The sequence below is a fragment of the Polistes canadensis genome, unplaced genomic scaffold, assembly GCF_001313835.1.
Source record: "Polistes canadensis isolate GaletaPanama2010 unplaced genomic scaffold, ASM131383v1 scaffold_25, whole genome shotgun sequence".
Classification (NCBI taxonomy): Eukaryota; Metazoa; Arthropoda; class Insecta; order Hymenoptera; family Vespidae; genus Polistes; species Polistes canadensis.
Window position 1 is genome coordinate 543,269 of NW_014569572.1, and position 19,303 is coordinate 562,571.

At 31.3% G+C, this 19,303-nt stretch overlaps 1 protein-coding gene across 12 annotated transcripts; it reads left to right on the forward strand.

The window, feature by feature from the left end:
* Positions 1–19,258, forward strand: LOC106783766 (protein unc-79 homolog). Of its 12 annotated transcripts, XM_014742601.1 has the most exons (48): positions 1–370; positions 468–587; positions 664–825; positions 1,130–1,300; positions 1,417–1,506; positions 1,596–1,781; positions 1,883–2,115; positions 2,337–2,551; positions 5,399–5,424; positions 5,479–5,814; positions 7,344–7,485; positions 7,617–7,793; positions 8,029–8,303; positions 8,392–8,528; positions 8,618–8,839; positions 8,909–9,055; positions 9,342–9,471; positions 9,598–9,770; positions 9,858–10,006; positions 10,081–10,238; positions 10,309–10,490; positions 10,578–10,779; positions 10,851–11,045; positions 11,445–11,558; positions 12,199–12,347; positions 12,424–12,545; positions 12,634–12,865; positions 12,954–13,095; positions 13,163–13,367; positions 13,921–14,200; positions 14,285–14,511; positions 14,594–14,904; positions 14,991–15,080; positions 15,164–15,346; positions 15,424–15,503; positions 15,598–15,848; positions 15,924–16,037; positions 16,118–16,258; positions 16,351–16,505; positions 16,573–16,667; positions 16,745–16,996; positions 17,068–17,295; positions 17,370–17,525; positions 17,612–17,787; positions 17,860–18,124; positions 18,194–18,334; positions 18,396–18,518; positions 18,607–19,258. In XM_014742601.1, exons 1-48 carry the CDS (start codon positions 349–351, stop codon positions 18,793–18,795), a joined length of 8,271 nt encoding a protein of 2,756 aa, XP_014598087.1. In that variant the 5' UTR covers positions 1–348; the 3' UTR covers positions 18,796–19,258. The 12 variants fall into 12 exon arrangements, with proteins under 12 accessions (XP_014598087.1, XP_014598079.1, XP_014598081.1 ...); XM_014742593.1 differs by having other exon boundaries at positions 5,399–5,814; XM_014742595.1 differs by having other exon boundaries at positions 5,399–5,814; positions 15,170–15,346.
* Positions 19,259–19,303: the final 45 nt, after the last annotated feature.

Consider the following 19,303-nt stretch of genomic DNA (forward strand, 5'->3'; position numbering starts at 1 on the left):
CTGCATATGCGCACTCATTCGTTGTTGAGGCGTGCGTTGAGATGAACCTATTTTGATGATGCTGTCATATGAAATCTATCGACGAGAAATATGTGAATATGAAGGAAACTAAATTGTCGCGATTGAAAATTATTTTCTCAAATGTTTCCTTCGTTTAAATGGATTATCAAATATTTTCTTGTGCAGTGATGTAATCGATTCATCGTTTTGTTATGAATGAATTTTGTGTATTTTGTTTTTCTAAGGAAAGTTCTTAACGAGAAAATTATTCATTCAAACGATTTTGAAATTCATTGATAGATTTATATGAAATAGTTGCAAAAACAAAATAAAAGAAATAGATTCGCAATGGGGACGAAATTAGCAGCGTGTGCGTATTGTTTGTTCGTTTAAAGTATATCTAATGAATTTTCTTATTCCTTTTTTCTGTTTAGAATAATTATAATACTTAATGTGTTTCTTTATAGATACTTTAAAATTAACAAATTTAAATGAATATTATCAAAAACTTCTTCACGGTAGTCAACCACTTCCATCTGGCACTGACATGGCCAATACCGTCAAACACTTGTCGCAAACTTTGTTGTGTACGTAATCGGCAATTTAACTTTACGATCATTACTCTATTTTATTGACAAATCATATTATTAATATTAATTATAGCTGTCTTGAAAGAAGTCAGAGAAGCACCATTGGAAATGATCAAATCGCAAAAATTTGATTCCGAACGCATGGTTCTTTACCCTAATTTGGATTACAAACAATTATATAATGCTTTAACTCAGCTGATGGATGTTATCCCAATGATCCATATTGGTTTACAAGGTACGTTCGTTTTCTTATATTTATTATACAGGGTGTCTCGGCTAAAGGAAGATATTTAAATAGTAGATTTCTATTATGCAATTTATCGACATCGATAATAGTAGTTTCCTACACTTACGAATCGTTAGTAATAATAATTCATTTTTTACATTTTTGGTGATCAAGGTCATTAAAGGGTCATCATGTTTTTTTTACACATTACAAAATGCAACAGGAAAAAAGTTCCGATGAATATAGAAAAATTGATAAAAAATGACCTAACACAAAATCTTATACTAATACTTGTTGTTTCTTATTTTTTTAGCATTTGGACAAGCTTTGTTACAATGTTTGGCATGTCTCTTACCATTTCTCGAGCATGATCTGATCGACAATATGCCTTATTTAGCTGCAAGTTCTATTTCTGTCCTACCGATGGAACTTCATCAAGATATCGTTAATTATTTATGCTTTTATATTCTACCATTTACGATTAGTAAGTATTTTCGATCGATTATATTATTAATCAAATTCAAACAAATTAAATTAAAACGTTTCTATGAATTGGTAATATAATATTCTTTTTACTTTATTTTTTTTTGTATATTTTAGCAAGAAAAACCGAAGATGGTAATGAAAATTCTGCGAGTCAATCGATCGCTGCAGTAATAATGATGATTTTTCAATATTCCACTAATCCAGGTTCTTTCTTATTGTCATAATTATTTAAACCTTTGAAATAGGATAAAATAAATAAACATGATATATATATATTTGTCTTATGGTTTTAGCACATCATTGTCAATTATTAGAATGTTTAATGACGTTGAAACCAGGCGTAGTTAAAGACATATTATGCGTGATCGCTTATGGCACCGCTCCAGCAAGAGCATCAGCTGCTAAATTATTGTTTTACTATTGGCCTTCGTTTAATCCTAATTTATTCGATCGTCGAGCAGTTTTAGTTAAATTTGCAAGTAAGTTTTGATTGTTAAATTTTTCTTTCTCTCTCTCTCTTTATATGTTATGGTTATTCTCGTTATATGATCAGTAAAAATATAAAATATAATTTTTGCAGATGATCTATCCCCTTTTGTTTGTCAAAGAGATTCTTGTCCAAATGCTGGCAATGCCGAAGCAGGAAAGGTTTGTTACGATCATAAAATTTCGATAACATTTGCTACCGAATCACCACCGCCACTTTATCTTTGTATTGAATGTGCCAATGAAATTCATCGTGAACATCCAAATCAAATGTTTTACGATATCTTACATCCGATGCAACAAGTGTCAATGGTTTGTGAAAACAAGGTGAGAATCATATATGAAAATATATTTTTTGTAAATTATTTCGAATATAAAACGAGGGGTGGTACAGTGCACTAATTAAATATAAAATAATTAATTAGATATCTATATTATAATATATAATAAAATATTTATCCTATATCTTATATTTTTTAATAATATTATGTATATTGTAATTTATTATATTAAAAGATATTTGATTAAAATATTTGTAAACGTTTAAGAATTGCAGGGCCTCGGATAAGTCAGCGATCAGCGTTTGCTTTTCAACGGAATGTGCGAGTTATAATGGAAATCATCCGATTCGTTATTGTCAGCAATGTCACAACATTCGACATAATAATCGTCGTGGTGGTGATCACATTTATCACATGGCTCTGCCACATATCTCTCAACTGGATGCCCAAACTCGAACTTATTTGGTACAAGCTATCGTCAGGTGAGCAAGTACTCGATTTATAAAGTTTCCCGAACGATCACGTATCGCTTATCGTTTACAAATGACGAATGAAACAAGAAGAAAAAATTATCGAAAAAAAGAAATTATTCTTTTGCACGAACGCGTTGGAAAGTTATAACGCGATAAAAAAAAGAAACGTCGTGGTTAAACTCGTAAATGGTAATCACGATTTTCACTTAAAATATTAAACAATAAAAGAAAGACTATGATCGCATAATGTTAATTGTATCTCTTTGTTTTCTTCTTTTTTTTTTTTTTATCGTTTTCTAAATCTCGTTTCAAATCGGATCACGTCGATTAAAAAACCCATTACATGTTTTATTCTACATGCATAAATACATACAGTGAAGTTACAGGAATATTCGTTCTCGTGCCTGTTCTCATTATAAATTTAAAATCATCGAAATTTTCTTGCAATGCAAAATTTCTAAATTCTTCTAAGTATATATCTATTTTCAGATTATTTCATTTTATATAGTAATAATAAATTCATAATTAGATGTAATAAAAATATAATTATTATTTTTGTCAATCAAGTATTTGGTGGGCCTTCCTTTGTATCTTATTATACTTTTGAGATTATTTGACAATTATAAAATACGTTTCTGTGTTTAATAATTTAGAAATATTGCGTTACAAAGAAATAATAATTCTTTAAAATTAGGGAGGGGGTACAAATACACTCTTATGACTCACTATGCATCACGATAATATTCTGATAGGATGATTGATCATCTATTCACATGTGACTCACCCTATAATCAAAAAAAAAATACAAAAGAAAGATATTTAATTAAAAAACGTAATGTTATTCTACATTTAAACGATATTTCGTGTAATATTCATTTTCTCAAATGGTTTTTAACATCGCGATTGTATTAAAATGTATTTAAAAAATAGATATAAACGTGTATATCGTGCACGATTATACAAATACGAATACATAAGAAAAAAACAATATCGTTTTTCATCCCGTAGGATGCGATTGAATAATTTTTCGTATATTTATAAAAATATATTCTAATTACAACAAATAAATCTTATAATCAAATGAATTCATTCAATCGTATCCTAGAAGACAAAAAATAAAATCATTAAGACACAAGACCTTTATACGTTAACAAGTTTTACGATTAAATTTCACAATCGCGTACTAATGAACAATCGCAGGTTCATTATTGCTTTACGTGTTTGTTCGTGCTGGTCCAACCTGCTTGGTAAGACATGATGCTATGAGTTATCACTTTTAATGGACTAATAATATATAACAAAGACAACGATTAATTATCACTCTCTCATCGATTAAACGAATATTTTTTTATATCAAAGTCCATCAAATGTGATCGAAAAAAGCTCCGTATGTTTTCCTTGGATATATACGAAGCGGATGAAGCGATGCCCGTGCTGACAATTTAAAACATTCAATATAATATATAGTATGACATATAATTTCAAATAAATTAGAATAGTGCACAACAAAATTTCATTTATAAAACCAATTTAACGAGCATAGTTCCATCCAGCCGCTTTTAAAACACTATACCCCTTTATCTTTATCTTAGTACCTATTTTTTCTTTAATATAATTTTGATTTACCATACGTTTTTCCTAAAAACATGTAATTATTGAAAAGCATTAACCAACCCACAGTAGAACATAGGAAACTGCACCTTAGAAGTTGCTCCTCTATGCCTTACCGGAGATGCCGTCTTTAAGCACATCCTGGATACCGCACAACAGCACCCCTGGTATTCTACGACAATACAAACAATTAAACAAAAAGATAATACCACTGTCAAAAGGAAAAAGGAAACATTTGAATGAAATAATCGTTAGAGTACACTGGTATGCTGCATGATTGCTTGCGATACCTATCTTTAAAACTATTATTATTCGGTTTATCCACGCACCATCGTCTACTTGGTTAATCGATCACCAAATGTGTGTCTATTGTTTATTTTAATTTTCAATATACCCAATCTACTCGTATAATATGAATGTTTAACTCTCCTAGCTGAAATTGAAATGATCGCATTATCAAAGAATGACGCGTCAACTTCTATTTACAAACTGCAGAAATCCACTATTATTATCCTCTGTTTAGAATCATTCTATTTAGCTTTCCACGTATATATTTATTAATTTAATATTAATAATCGCGATATCCAAAGTCACGGCTGTCAATTAAAGTTGTGGTCGACGTAAATTCGATGAATAGGTTTTTTATTAATATTTGTCAATGGATATTTAAATTTTTGTTTCTGATGAAAAATGTTTCGTCAAGAATGATCGACATTGTCTTATTATTCAAATTACGCGATATGTCCTTTTATAGCTACGAGAGTGAATATTTAAATGTTAATATCAATAATATTAGATTTTTCTTATCGTTAACGATGATCAACACAAAAATTTCGTATTATGAAAGGACTCGCTATTCGATATTGAACGTGGAAGCAAAGTTTCTTCGACGTTCGATCATTTTACTTTAACGTCGTTCAAAATTAAGAAAAACTAAAAAGCAAATATATTGTTATTATTAAATATGTATATTAATATATGTATAGAAAATAAAACGATTAATAAAATAATAAAGAAAACTTAAGAAAAATTTTGAAGGACGTATTTATACGTACATATCTACTCACGGAGAATGTCGATCCGATAAAAAAAAAAGTGATCAAATAAAAAGTTAGCGTAGAAAAATAAAAAAAATAAAAAGTAAAGAAAAGTTTTGCCACGAGATAAAATAACCGACGACAACCGGACGTGACCAAGGATCGCGATCGATAGATCTTTGACAGAATTCCTCTTTTTTATTTGCAGCCTGCTCAAGGAAGCTGAACCGCTAAGTATGGATAGTAACCGCGACATCTCAGAAATAAGTACTAATAAGGGCAGCACAGGATTCTCAGGAAGCAGTGGCGGTGGTGGTGGTGGCAGTAGCGGCATTAGCGGAGGTGGTGCCGGTCCTGGAGGTGGTGCTAGCGGTGGCGGTATTGGAAGTAGTGGCTTTTCTGGATCTGGTGGATCAGGTCAATGCGATCCCACGACACTCGAGGAAAGACAACTTCTAGGAAGATACGGCGTTTGGCTACTCGTAGGACTCTGTACCCCAAACCAGGATACCCCGAACGAAATACTCGGGCGTTTATTGTCAATGCTATTTCATTGGTTTCATGTCACTGCCTACTCTTTCGATGGTACTAAAAAAAGCCTTATGCACCTTATCTTTTCTGTTGGTAATTTAACATTTCGCATATACACTATTTTGAAGTAGAACGTAGATGAACGTAGGTAGAAAATGGCCGCGATCGTAGGCACATTCGACGCATCGGTATATTTTTATCGTAACATTATAAAACATTTAATATATATTATTATAATATTATGTCGCTGATATTGTCATCGTATTCATTCGATTTAAGTAATTGTTGAAATTTATTGAGACGCGCGATCGGTGTTATTTGTGCCCCGTGCTTATGCTATTATTTCCATGATTAATTGTCGTATCCACTCTTCGATGGAACGTTCAACCGATCTTTGTAGACCTTGTGCTTTCTACCTCACAAATTATCATATATCTGTGTATCCCGTTAAAATACGATCGAAACATTCGATCTATATATTCGATGTCTTTCGATTGTGTGTGGCACGCTGTTATGACTCGTTGTTATATAGGCGCCGAATGTTGGAAATAAATATTCCGAAATCGTACGTTTAACATATCGATGCTTGTCGTATTTTTTATACAAAGCATTTCCTTTTGTTTCTTATTTCGTTTTATAAACTATCTCTTCTCTTATTTACAAATTTATTCGATAATACAATTTTGTATCGCATCCTATAAAGAATAATAATTCATTACAATATTGGCAATATCCTGAAAAAAATTATTAATAATTAAATTAAGATTTTAACGAGATCGGCGCCTATACATCGCATCATGTTGACGTTGAACAATACATTACCTCTGCATATGCATGTATGTATATACACACACACAGAGACGCGTATATTTGTGTTTTTAAAAAGAAAAAGATTAATATTTGTCTATCGTACATATATACGTTTGCATATAAATTAATCATACTGTGTTACACGATCCAGAAGAAAAAGTAAGAGAAATATGAAAAAATACAAAATATTTTTGTTAGATAGATATGAATAAATATTAACGAAGCGAGTGCGTCTGCGTCGCGGCTATTAATACTTTGTTTTCGATGTATAGAATTTGAAAAAGGAGACAATCATATTTTTAATGATATCGCTTAATACATATATATCTATATATTTTCGTGCATACAAGCTTTTTATTCGACTCATTGAATTCTATGCATGGAAATCTAAACGTATAGAAAAGTAGTAGTTAATATTATTCGCGTATATCGATAATCAATTTTGCATTAATAGATCAATCGGTTCATACCTAATTTCATTATAGATAATTAAACGAGATTAAAACATTCGCTTTTAATTAAATATTACAATAATTAAAGTAAAATATAAAATGAAGAAAAATAGATAAATTATCTCTTGATATATTTTATAAATCAGAATAATTAAAAATATCTAATAATTGTCATTGTCCATTTATCGTTGCTAGCTTTACGTATCCTTCGTATTTTCGTATAACAATAACGAGTGTAGTATTTAACGAACACACACAATGTGCTTTCCGATGTGTACATATGTATACCCTGATCGTTCGTTTCTTATATGTAATACAATTACATATAACAATTTATAACATTTTTTAATCGTTTAATAGGTCAAGCCGAAAGTGCACTTGAAAAACTCAAGACCGAATACGTTTGTGGTTGGTTATCTAAAGTTATGAAGACTCATTACAAAGTCTTCATTTCCTGCCTTTTACCAAAACCGGCTGATTACATCAGAGTCGGAGGTCATTGGTAAGTATCGTTTTAAACGCTTTTTTATTTATTTATTTTTTAAAATACTTGCAAGTACAACACCTTGCTATCAATGTTACGAAAATGTAATAAAATCCCATAACTGGGATATTACTTGTTATTTCATTAAGGGAAACCTTGGCCTCGAGAACATCACATTTAAAAGACGGTTTAAATCGACTTTTCTGTTTGGTTCCCTACGACGTAATCACTACCGATGTATGGGATTATGTCATGCCACATTGGATGGAAGCTATGGTTAATGACGTACCGGAACATGAACTTCACGAATTAAAGATGATCCTTTGGTATGTGTACAGGGATATATCTCGACGGGTGGTACATTTGTAGGAATGATTTTGCATTTAAAAATAAATTAAAACATAGCAATGATATTTTTTCACTTGATGCACCTGTTTTCGAAAAAAATTCTATTAATCTTAATCACTCGTGTATATATATATATTTTATATAATTACATTTGTCATTGTCAATATATTATATAATTAATTTTAATATGTTATTATTACATTTGAATTGCAGTAAAATTTTAGACCCGGACATGAGCCCATTGGGTTTCGATGCTAAAAAGATGTATAATTTCGTAGCGAAAAGATTCGTCAATACCAGCCCAAAAGTGCAAGAACAAGCGCTTAATTGGTTACAGACATTGACGATGTTAGAAATTAGGATTCCATTATGCCAATTGTTTTCAATGTTCAGTGATGGTGTTGCGGTTATGGGTAAAATGAATATTATCGAATCCGAAGAAAAGCCTAACAAAACAATGAAAAATACAGACGGTGAGAATACTATATGTAAGTGGTGTAAAATTATCTAAAAAAATGTTTAAATCTAATTATACTTTTGATCAAGAAATGTATATACTTCTTTTTCTAAGTTCAGTCGTAGAAAATGAGTCGGGTAAATCAACGCCACTTTCTGATGACGCTATGCCTACCCCGAGGCATATGGAATTTAATACCAATGCGGAATTAAATTTATCCTGTTGCATTCTTATGCTTGACATTCTCTTAAAACAGGTAATATCTTAAACGAGATCATTTCAAACAATTTCGAAACAACATTTAAAACATCAAACTGTATTTGTTCTTTCTTGAAAAAAAAAAAGATGGAACTACAAGATATCGATAAACACACGGGAATTAATTCCTCGGTCTGTAAAAACGCGTGTCACCTTATGAAATCAATAATAGCATCTAATTGGAATAATTGTCATATATGTGATACGAAAAACGAATGCAGTTATTGCGAATCAAGAGTGATATGGCACCAATTGTGTTTACAATTGGTCACTTACATGGCTCCAGAAAATCCTGCTTATCCACCGGATGTAAGTTGATTATTATTGAAATGATTCAAGAGTTCATTATCTGACAATGAGAAAAATGATGTTATTCAGACGATAGTCGATGAAACAATTGAAGATCACGGCCGTAAGGGTTCACCAGAATCTACAAGGAAAAGTGAATCTAAACCAGATGTAGTCATTAATATGCCAGTTCCAGATTTCCACTCAGTTGGTGGTGTCCTCGTACATATGCCTCACGTATGTTACATTTCTTTAGATATTAAAAATTATATGCCGAACCCCCGCCCCCTTCTCGACCCTCTACAAAAATGTATGCTCTATCGAATACACTGAATCACTGTTTACAACACCTATCTGTGCTAACAAACGCAGCATGCTGCTCGTCTAAACTCTATGTTCTTCCTTCTCTATCTCTTTCTCTTCTTCAACTTCTACTACGAAAATGAATGGCCTGTATGACCATAATAACACGGTAGGCTAATCTATGTTGTGCAATAACGGGTATTTTGATCGTTTATATCAGTTCTTCGAACAGATCATGACAGCCACAGTAGAAACAGTTTCGGAGCAGTTGGATCTTGCAGCTATCATGCCAACCGAAAAAGTTATGTCAGCCGTAGCACGAGCCGTTACCCTTTCCGACACGGATGTTGGTAAGCCTAAATTTATTTCTCTTTTTATTAATCCATTTTTTTTTTTAATTGGTTTCCTTAAGAGGTTTTTCGATAGAAATAAAGTTTAGCTACGTTAGGATTTTTTTTTGATAAAAATAATTGTAGCTACGGCAACGGTCAGCGTAGCGAAACCACATCTTATAGGGGAAAACGATCAACCTTTGAACTGCAGTCCGGAAAATGAGCTGGATGATTTTTGGCAAACCTCTGTCGGAAAATTTCGATTTTTCATTGATGAATTACCCGAACAGTTGCAATACATCCACAAACTTCTTAAGGTTCTAATTATATTATTAATATTTTAAATATCTTTCACGAGCCGAGTGATTATTATAATTATTATTATCATCATGATATTATTCTAGGAGATTCAAACGATCGACAAAGCCGACATTTTGTATTACATGTTGCAATGTTTAAACGTTATGTGTTTATATGGGGATGCATTTAATACAGCAGTAAAGGATCATCAAGGCTTTTTCATTTGGTGTCAAGAAAACTTATTGATAAGGAAGTAAGTTTGAACGATTTCAATGAATTCATCAATTTGAAAATGATTTCTAAACGAGATTGATTAAAATTTTTTAGTTTATGGGAACTTTTAAACGCTGAACATTCTCATATAGCTGAAGTAACTGTACCTCTGTTATTGCATTGCGTGACTCTTCCCTGTGGAACCGATACGTTTTGTCGGTTGATCAAAGAAGAATTTCACAATTCTGATTGGCGTATTAGATTTTTAGCAGGTAAACGAAAAAGAAAATATTTCATATATTTGTTATATTTAATTGAATAATAATAATATTACTCTTTTAGTTGAAAGAATAACATTAATTGCTAGATTTATGGATTCAACGCCATTACGAAACGTTTTAAGTTTACAAGCTGCATTAGCTATTGCTTTTTGTTATTTAATAACTAGTATGGATGATAGTAACGTTTATGTTGCACAAAGAGCAACTCTTTATCTTGGTACGATTCATGATACTTCCGTACGCGTAAGTAATGTCCATTATTCATTTTGAATGAATAATTTTAACAAGTTAATATCACGAAATATAAGATAACAATATGATTTTTGTCAGTCTTTAATCCTTTGTTTGGAAACTCAATTCGATTTGGTCATCGAAGATCGTCCAATGGTGTTACAATCGCTTTATCAACTTCACAATAGCTTAAGCGATCGTCGTATTTTAACTTGGGAATTTTTTCTCAATCGATTCGATGCTGTATTTCTCGAAGCACAAATCAATTTAGAAAAATCAGGAGACATCGTTTATCTACGTGGTTTGTATTTAATATTATTCGAGAAAATCTAAAAGAACAAAAAATAATAATCGATATATCCCTTCGCGTAGATCTCAGAAATACAGATTTGCATAGCGAGGTCTTCATAAAAAAATTGCACAGAGCTCACGAAGCACTTTCTCAATCCGATGGAAGTGGAACGAGCTCGGTAAAAACTCTGAGCGCGAGTTTCGGAACAAAGTGGCCATATAAACGAACTATGTCAGCACCCGCATCGATGATTCCTAGGCAAGACACTAAACAAGGTATTTATAACTTGAATGAAAACGATGTTTGATTAAAACATTATATCTGTTAACTTCAGGTCTAATAAACAAAATCATTTCAAATGATCATTTTATGTTATACTCTTAATACAATCAATTATTTTGTTTGTATAAAGTAGAAGGATTATTTGAATTATTAGACCTACGATTATATTACAATTATTAATGGGACAAACAATTGTAAATAAAATGGGAACGAAGTTGGTGAATGAATAATCTTTTAGCGGACAGTCAATATCACTCCCACATAATTAAACCTTTTAGACTTACAATTAGTCTCCACAATATTAGTTAATTAAACAATCACGATGCACGTTGCATCATCACAGTTTCAAATGATATTAGTATCATCGTTCCCCGTTTCCCTTTTCCTTCCAGAAAAGGAAAAGATCTATAGTCGACAATATTCTGCACCTATTCTGAAACGCAAGAGCTCCAGATTTGGACTGGGTCAGTTGCTGGGGCCCACCCCATCTAATAACAGTATTCCAGGTAGTGTAGTCGCTATTGCATCGCTTTTTAGATATTAACAATATATGTATGCATAAATGTTCCCCCTTTGTGTACGCGATCAACATAACATTTCAGGATTTTAAAAGATAAATTTAGTATATGGATCGTCTGGTAAGTCCGTTATATTATGTTCCAATAATATTGGAATATAAACTAAATAATACATAAGCAAGTTTTCTTATTCCGATTAAATTCGATTTCATTTGTATTTAATTCCAGATAATTGACATTATTCTTATTTCCATATATGTTCATTTTTATCTGGAAGAATATTAATAGTAATATACGTACGCGCTTCGCATGATTCCCTTTTTGGTTTTATTTTCTTTTCATTTATCTAATAAATGAATGATCGCAGAAAAAGCTTGTACAATAGTTATTTGATAAACGCATGTTTTTTTTTTATTGTGCTTCTTAGATTATTAAATATAGTATGAAATTAATTTGAATCAACGAAAAGCAATATCAAGGACTGTAATATTTATTATGTACTCGATAACGTGTACCTATTAGCATGCGAAATAATTAATCAATTTTCTTTCGGGTAATCTGATTACTTACACTTTTATTTATAATATTTCTTATGAAAAGGGAATTAAATGTAATTTAATATTTACAGATGGCCATGTACATTCGTTGAATATGGTCGACGAAGGCGGTACTTTACCAAATTACACGCATAAAATTGTTGATTTTGAAGAAGCTGACAAAGAAACCATTCACTTGTTAGTTTTTCTTTTAATGCAATTTCTTTCTAGGCAAGATCAAGTAAGTTTAATATTAACTAAACTAAAACATTTAATTTATGCATTATCAAAATTTCATTTTAAAAACATTCAAATAGGCATTTCCGACAGATGAAAAACCATTATCGAAAACTCAGGGAATAGTTTTACGACATTTATACCTTTTGTTAGGATACAATCAAACGGAACGAACATTTCACATATCGCCACAACGATTGAGGTAACGTCTTTATATTTCTTACTTTCAAAATAATCTTTACATAGAAAAATGTATAATGCAGAAAGAGTAATTTCCCATTTATTAACAGACTGTCTCCAGTATTCAATGTCTTCGTGGCTAATTTACCACAATTATTGGATCAGAATCATGTAATGGGTTGGGTAATGACACCACCAGTTTTGGCTATATTGCAACATTGTCCTTGTCCACCGCAAGGTGTTCCTCCGACAGATCATCAACAGCCTACGTATAGTCTTTGGTATTTAGAACCACACATTAGACGATCTTGGTTGATGTCACTTCTTGTTATATTGTATAAGGTAATACAAAATGGAAACATTCAGATTGTGATTTGATAAACGAAATAAAATAATAGGAGAAAAATATTTGATATATTTTTTGTTTTAGTGTCAATACAGTCAACAACCGTGGTGTAACCAATTGCAAGCTTTAATAAAAATAGTATTGAATACACTGGATGCACAGCATCATCAATGTAAGAGAATACCAGCTACAGTTGTAATGGGTGGACCCCCATCTAGATCACGTGGTAAAAATATAAGTTCAAACGTATACTTCTAATAGAATAGGGATTAATAAGATTAAAATTACTATAGATGTATCGCAGCCATCTTTAGGAGTAGACCATGAATTGGCGGCTAGTACAATGGGTGAATTGGATAGCGAAAGTCCACCAATGCGTACACCATTGATATCGGTACATCAACGTAGTCCAAGTGTCATTTACAGTCAATCTCTCGCAATGGAAACTCATTGGGAAGAGAGTGGCCCAACTTGCCGTTACACAAACAAACATTCAAGGTCTATTTAATAAAACATTACATCGAGCATTTTAGGTGATACGATATTTTCGAAAAAAAAAAGAGAAAAAAAAGCAAACAAAAATTAGAAAGCATTTTTTTTGGAATGTTATACATAGCTGTTACGTATGAATTATGCACTTTCATGCATTATTCTGTACATGCACTTTTAGAAAATTACTTTTTTCTACCGATTTTCGGTATACTTATGCTATATGATAATATAATATAATTATATCTTTCTATTAGATATATTTTTAACACAATTAGAACAAACCCAAGCAGACCAAGGGAAATATGTTCTTTAAGAACGACAACGTGATTCTCTTCCACTAATTAATCTTTATCGTTGCCTTCTTAATAGGATTTATTATAACAATAACTTTTTATTTTATTCTTATTCAAAATTGAACTTCTAAAAATATTTATTTCGGCCATTTTTGAAAGGACGTTATACCGGACAATAATGTATTCACACCTGCCGTTACACCTGCCTGTGCTTATGTCAGTAGTTGCTTGTTACAATTTTCGCTATTGTGAATGCCTGTACAAAGCTGTTCGATCAATGCGGATGATACGGAGTCCGAGCTGGCTGCAATACCAGAGAGTCCAAAATCTGACAGCACCTTGCATGGTAGTAGTGGAGGATCTCTTGGTGAACTGGAGGAAAGTACAGCCGTTGTCACTCGAAGTGCCTCTATACACGGTACCAAAATGCCTGCAACCAGTGATATAGTCGGAAAAATCGAAGTTAATCACTCGAATCGCATCAAATCCGGAATTCCAGCAACGAGACCAACTTGGTTTTTAGGAAGCGAGGATGACACCCATCAAGTAAGTTAATTAGTGAGTCCTCATCCTTATTATTATTATACAAGGTGATAGAAAAATTACAGACAAGATGTTTGATTGCAACAGGCTAACAAATCTGGGGCTCAAAAAAAGTGGAGCGTTCAAGAAGGCGTTAAAATGATGGTGACAAGTACTTTTCTAGGTGGTCAACAGGATTCCTCTAAACAACCATCAAAAGTAACAATCACGGAAAAAAAAGGCCAATTGCCATTTAATGGAGACAGTACTTCTACAAGGCCATTTGGATTGTCCAGTGCCTTTGCTGTGGCTACAAGTATATCTCATATTCAAAGGTATACATACTACTATTATTTCAATTGATATCTCAAATTTAACACAATTGTTTGAATAAATTATTTCTTTTTATTATCATAGATACGAACCTCCACCAGAAAAATCACCTCCTTCTATACCAAAAATGACAGATTCACCTAACTCTAAACAATTAGGTCGACAAAAGCATGTGGAACAGCCAACAACTATGGTATCGCCAGTTTCTCCGTGTCAAGCTATTACAGTTACTAGCAGCGATCAATCTAGTTCGCCAGCGATGAGTTCTATATCTTCTCAAATTACAAGCACAGAAAATGGACAACATGCAAGTTGGTTGGGAAGTCCGCAACTTCCGATGGTAACGCCGACGATCGAACGATTATTACCAATTGGTACAGCAACTCGGCCAACAGGTTTATTCTATTTAAATATTTTTCATAACAACTAATTCTAACGATATAAGAAAAACATTAAAGATAATTTTAATTTCTTACCTCAGCTTCTAGAACTACTCAGCGTGTATTGCGATGCGAGGATACATATGGATCTCCGGAATCACCCCTTTCTAAAATAGATATGGTGACAGTCAGTAAGTTTATTTACTCTATATACAAAAAAATAAAATATAAAAATATTTATTAATCGTCTAATAATATATATTATACAATTTTGGCCAAGGTTCATCGTTTGAACAAGACAGTGAAACTTGTATGTCTAGTGATGTTACTAGTCCACGAAGTATTTCTCAGCTTGAATTTCCGATGCCTGAAAGACTTTTACCTGTTGGTCCGCAAAGGGATATATCCCGTCTTGCCGAACGTGTTAGACAAGCGCTTGGTGTACCTGACATTGATGGTATTTTAAATCTCTTAATAAATTTGTGTAAAATATATTAATTTAACATGCTACTTGTTTATATTATTTTTATTTAGATACTAATAGAAAAATTGAAGATATCAAGGATGAATCGAATACTCCTTTAAAACAAGACAGCGTTACGTCAGAAAACATGGTATGTCTAAAATGTAATAATATGATGTTAAGTACAATAATAATAATAATAAATTATTACAATATTATTATAAGAATAAATAATTACTTTCTAGTCTACCTCACTTGTGCCAACATCAAATGAAATACATTCGAGTAGATCAACAAGTCCTAGAAGATTAATCAAACAAGTAGCTTTAGAATCACCCCCTCCAACAATCGAGGGAACAGATTTTAATTCGCGAATATTTGAGCACGAGAAAAAAACTAAATTAAAAGATCAGATACGCATACAAAGAGATAAAGCTCGGAAAGTAGGAACTATAACAGCTTCGGATGTAGCATTTACAAGACATATGGATTCATGGTAAATATTCACACAAATATAATATTTCTAAAATAATATTAAAAGAAATAAATTTATATTTATACATTGCTACAGGTCTGGTCCACAAATGCAATCAAATTTAGATTATGTATCTCAACAAGCATATCATGCGGACTTTAATTTAAAACAAAGTTTATTTCGTATTGGCGATGACTGTGTCTACGATAGGTATATCTGCAATAAAATATTATCTGCGCTTTTTTTGTAAATTTTAACATTTGAGTTTTTTTTTTATTCTTTTTTTACAGATGCTCTGATTGTGGAACTGTAAAAGAAGAATACTCTGATGAAGAACTTGGTTTATGTATAATTATTTTAGGAACGTTTATACATCGCGAACCATCCTTAGCTGCACCTCTTTTACCAGAAATTCTTAGAGTGGTAACAAAGTAAGTATTACGTATAATGTATATTGTGAATAATGAAATATTTATTAATTCTAAAATTAAGAGATAAACGAAGATAAATGATAAACTTTTAGAGTGGCTCTACATGCTATGTATCCGTGGCAAAGTGAAACTAACATGCATCTACCTGGTGGTGCGATTAGCGTGGCTCATCAATTTCTTAGATGTGTCCTTCATCAATTAGCACCTAATGGGATATTTATGCAAATGTTTCAAACACACCTTAACGGTACGGTACATAAATTTACGTATAATCTTTACGCAATATTACAATATATTATTATAAACATTTACAGAGTCTACACGAATGCAATTCTTCAAAAGTGTTGCACAAGCTTTAGTCGATTTTAATGAATTGAATCCAATAGCACCCTTGCAATTATTATTAGAGGTAATATCAATATTTTCGTTTTTAATAAAATAATCATTTTCTCTATCTCCCTGATTGTAAATAAAAATGTATTTTAGACTTTAAATGTAAAAAAAACTCTACCAGTGGAACGTTTACCGATAATACTCCACAACATAGCTTGTTATTTGGATTGCTTACCATTGGAAGCAGGTTTAGGTCCTGGTGCAGCAACGTGGAGTGGATTATTAACACAATTTGATGGATTATTTCGTAGACTTGTATTAATGCTCTCATCGATTGAAGACACTTTACCATTATTACGAATTATGATTTCTGTATTAAAAGTTCCGGGCATACAACAATCAAAAGTAATGTTGCACCAAATATATATAGATTGTATTATATTTATCTTATTATATTATATCTTGTTTTATTGTAGGGACTGTTAGATCCATTTTCTAAAGTATTAAGCTATGCTATACAGAATTCTACATTGAAATACAGTAATTTAATAGATTTATGCTATTGTTGCCATAAAGGATTTACCCGTGACAGAGATAGGCATTTTTTGGGCAGAACTATAGTGTTTGAATTAATTCAAGTTATTAAATTTAAAACAACCATACCAGATTCCAATTTATTGTTATTACTTCATTTTGTACTTCAGGTAACGATTTATTTATAACAGTATTGAATGTCTCATATCTTTGCAAATAAAAAGAAACTTTTTTTTTTATACAGGACGTAGGAGGTGCTTTACCTAATACTGTTGCTATGGAACAAATTCAAAACGATGTTTCTTCGATTTATAACACTAATGCGTCGGATTCGTTAAAAAGTCAATTAATAGAGGTCCTTGAATTTTTAGCAGATTTCTATACCCTCAGTAAGATCAAGGTAATATGGTTTTTATTTTATTTTATAGAAACGCAAAAAAAAGAACTTTTTTGCAATCATTCTAACGAATCTATTGTCTATTCTAGAGTTACAATAAAGGATTACAAGCTGGTTTGAATGAAGATACGTTGGGTGGAATGTTGAAGTGTGGTTTGGCACAATATGTTGCAATAGAAATCACCAAAGGAAATAATAGAGAAAACAGAGCTGTTGGGCGATATCTACCATGGCTTTGCAACACACCATCCATCATACAACAAGGGTGATTTGAATCGATTAATTGATATAATTAAAAAACTTTAATAGTAGTTATTTTATAATAAAAATTATTTAGGGCTCGCGAATATGTGGATTGTATCGGTCATATCAGATTATTATCATGGTTATTACTTGGATCTCTTACGCATACAGCAATGTTTGCTGGCAATAGTAACCCTCAAAGTCATGGATCTCAATTCTCATCTGCACAACCAATACCCCAGGAAATGTCTTGTCATGTTGCAAATCATATACAAATCATTTTTTCAGCATTTCCTGAACAATCAAAAGCTTCTGTGCTTCATATGACATCTTTGTTTCATGCATTTATTCTTTGTCAGGTATGTTATCAAATTATGATATATAATCTTAAAATCATTCTTAGCTTAACATTAATAAATAAATTGTAGTTATGGACAATGTACTTGGAGGAACTATCAAAAAATAATTCATCAAATAGTGAGAATCAGAATATTACCATGAATACCCTGCTAGAATTTTGGGCTAAAATCACACCATGTATCCTTCAATTGGTTTCTTGTTCAAAGATAGTAAGTATTATTATTATTTGTTAAATATATATATAATATAATTATCAATGTGAATGTTTAGCTTGCAGAAATGGTAAACTTACATTTTCTGAGTCTTTTGGAAGCACTTTTAGAATGCGGATCCATTGTGTTAAGTAAATTATTACCTCTTTGGAGTCCTATTTTATTTTCTCATCATGCACAGGTAGTAAACAAATCTAAGAAAATAAATGTATAAATAAGATTTATGATTATGGTATATAAGAAAAATAAATAATTAAAACGTGTTGTAGTTACCAGGGCATTTACAAGTACGATTACAAAATTGTCGTGATTTTCCACCAAATAGAACTGCTGAACATTTTGTTTCAATCAGACGAGAATCAAATGCAGTACTTTTACGATGGTTACACAGACTACAGTTTAAGATGGGTCAAATAGAAATGCAATCTTCAACAGCAACACAATTCTATTCTATATGAAAAAATAATATATATATACATACAAAATAAAATAAAATTAAACAGCAGTGATATACTATAATAGCCAAACATAATAATTGTTATCATGAGGAAAATTATAATATTTAAATTATTGTACAAATATTTTATATATACATACCAATTATTAACTTTTTTCGAAGTATAAAAGTACTTCGTATTTCGTTAAATGTACTTAGGTTTGTTAATGTTATTAATTTCTTATTATTAGAGTTGTTTAAAAATCAATACTTATATTATTATCACGTAATTATAAAGAATTGCATCAAGGTTGTCTTACTAAATAATACTTATTGTTTTAATTAACAATAATAAAAAATAAACATTAGAATTAGAAATTATTCTTACGAATTACAAAATGAATTAAAGTAATTCTAATGTTTTGTATTATTGATTACGATGCTATATTCGTTTAGTAATTATTAATAAATTTAATTATAATGTTTTCAAAATGCATAATCATTTAAATAACATCTCCAAACAGATAAGA

What these genes read in the sequence shown, in the direction of transcription:
- LOC106783766 (XM_014742593.1), top strand. Translation starts at nt 349, where the DNA reads ATGGGGACGAAATTAGCAGCGT. An exon ending in AGTTTTAGTTAAATTTGCAA is followed by an intron (nt 1,782 to 1,882) that starts GTAAGTTTTGAT and finishes TAATTTTTGCAG; the next exon opens with ATGATCTATCCCCTTTTGTT. An exon ending in GCGTATTAGATTTTTAGCAG is followed by an intron (nt 10,239 to 10,308) that starts GTAAACGAAAAA and finishes TTACTCTTTTAG; the next exon opens with TTGAAAGAATAACATTAATT.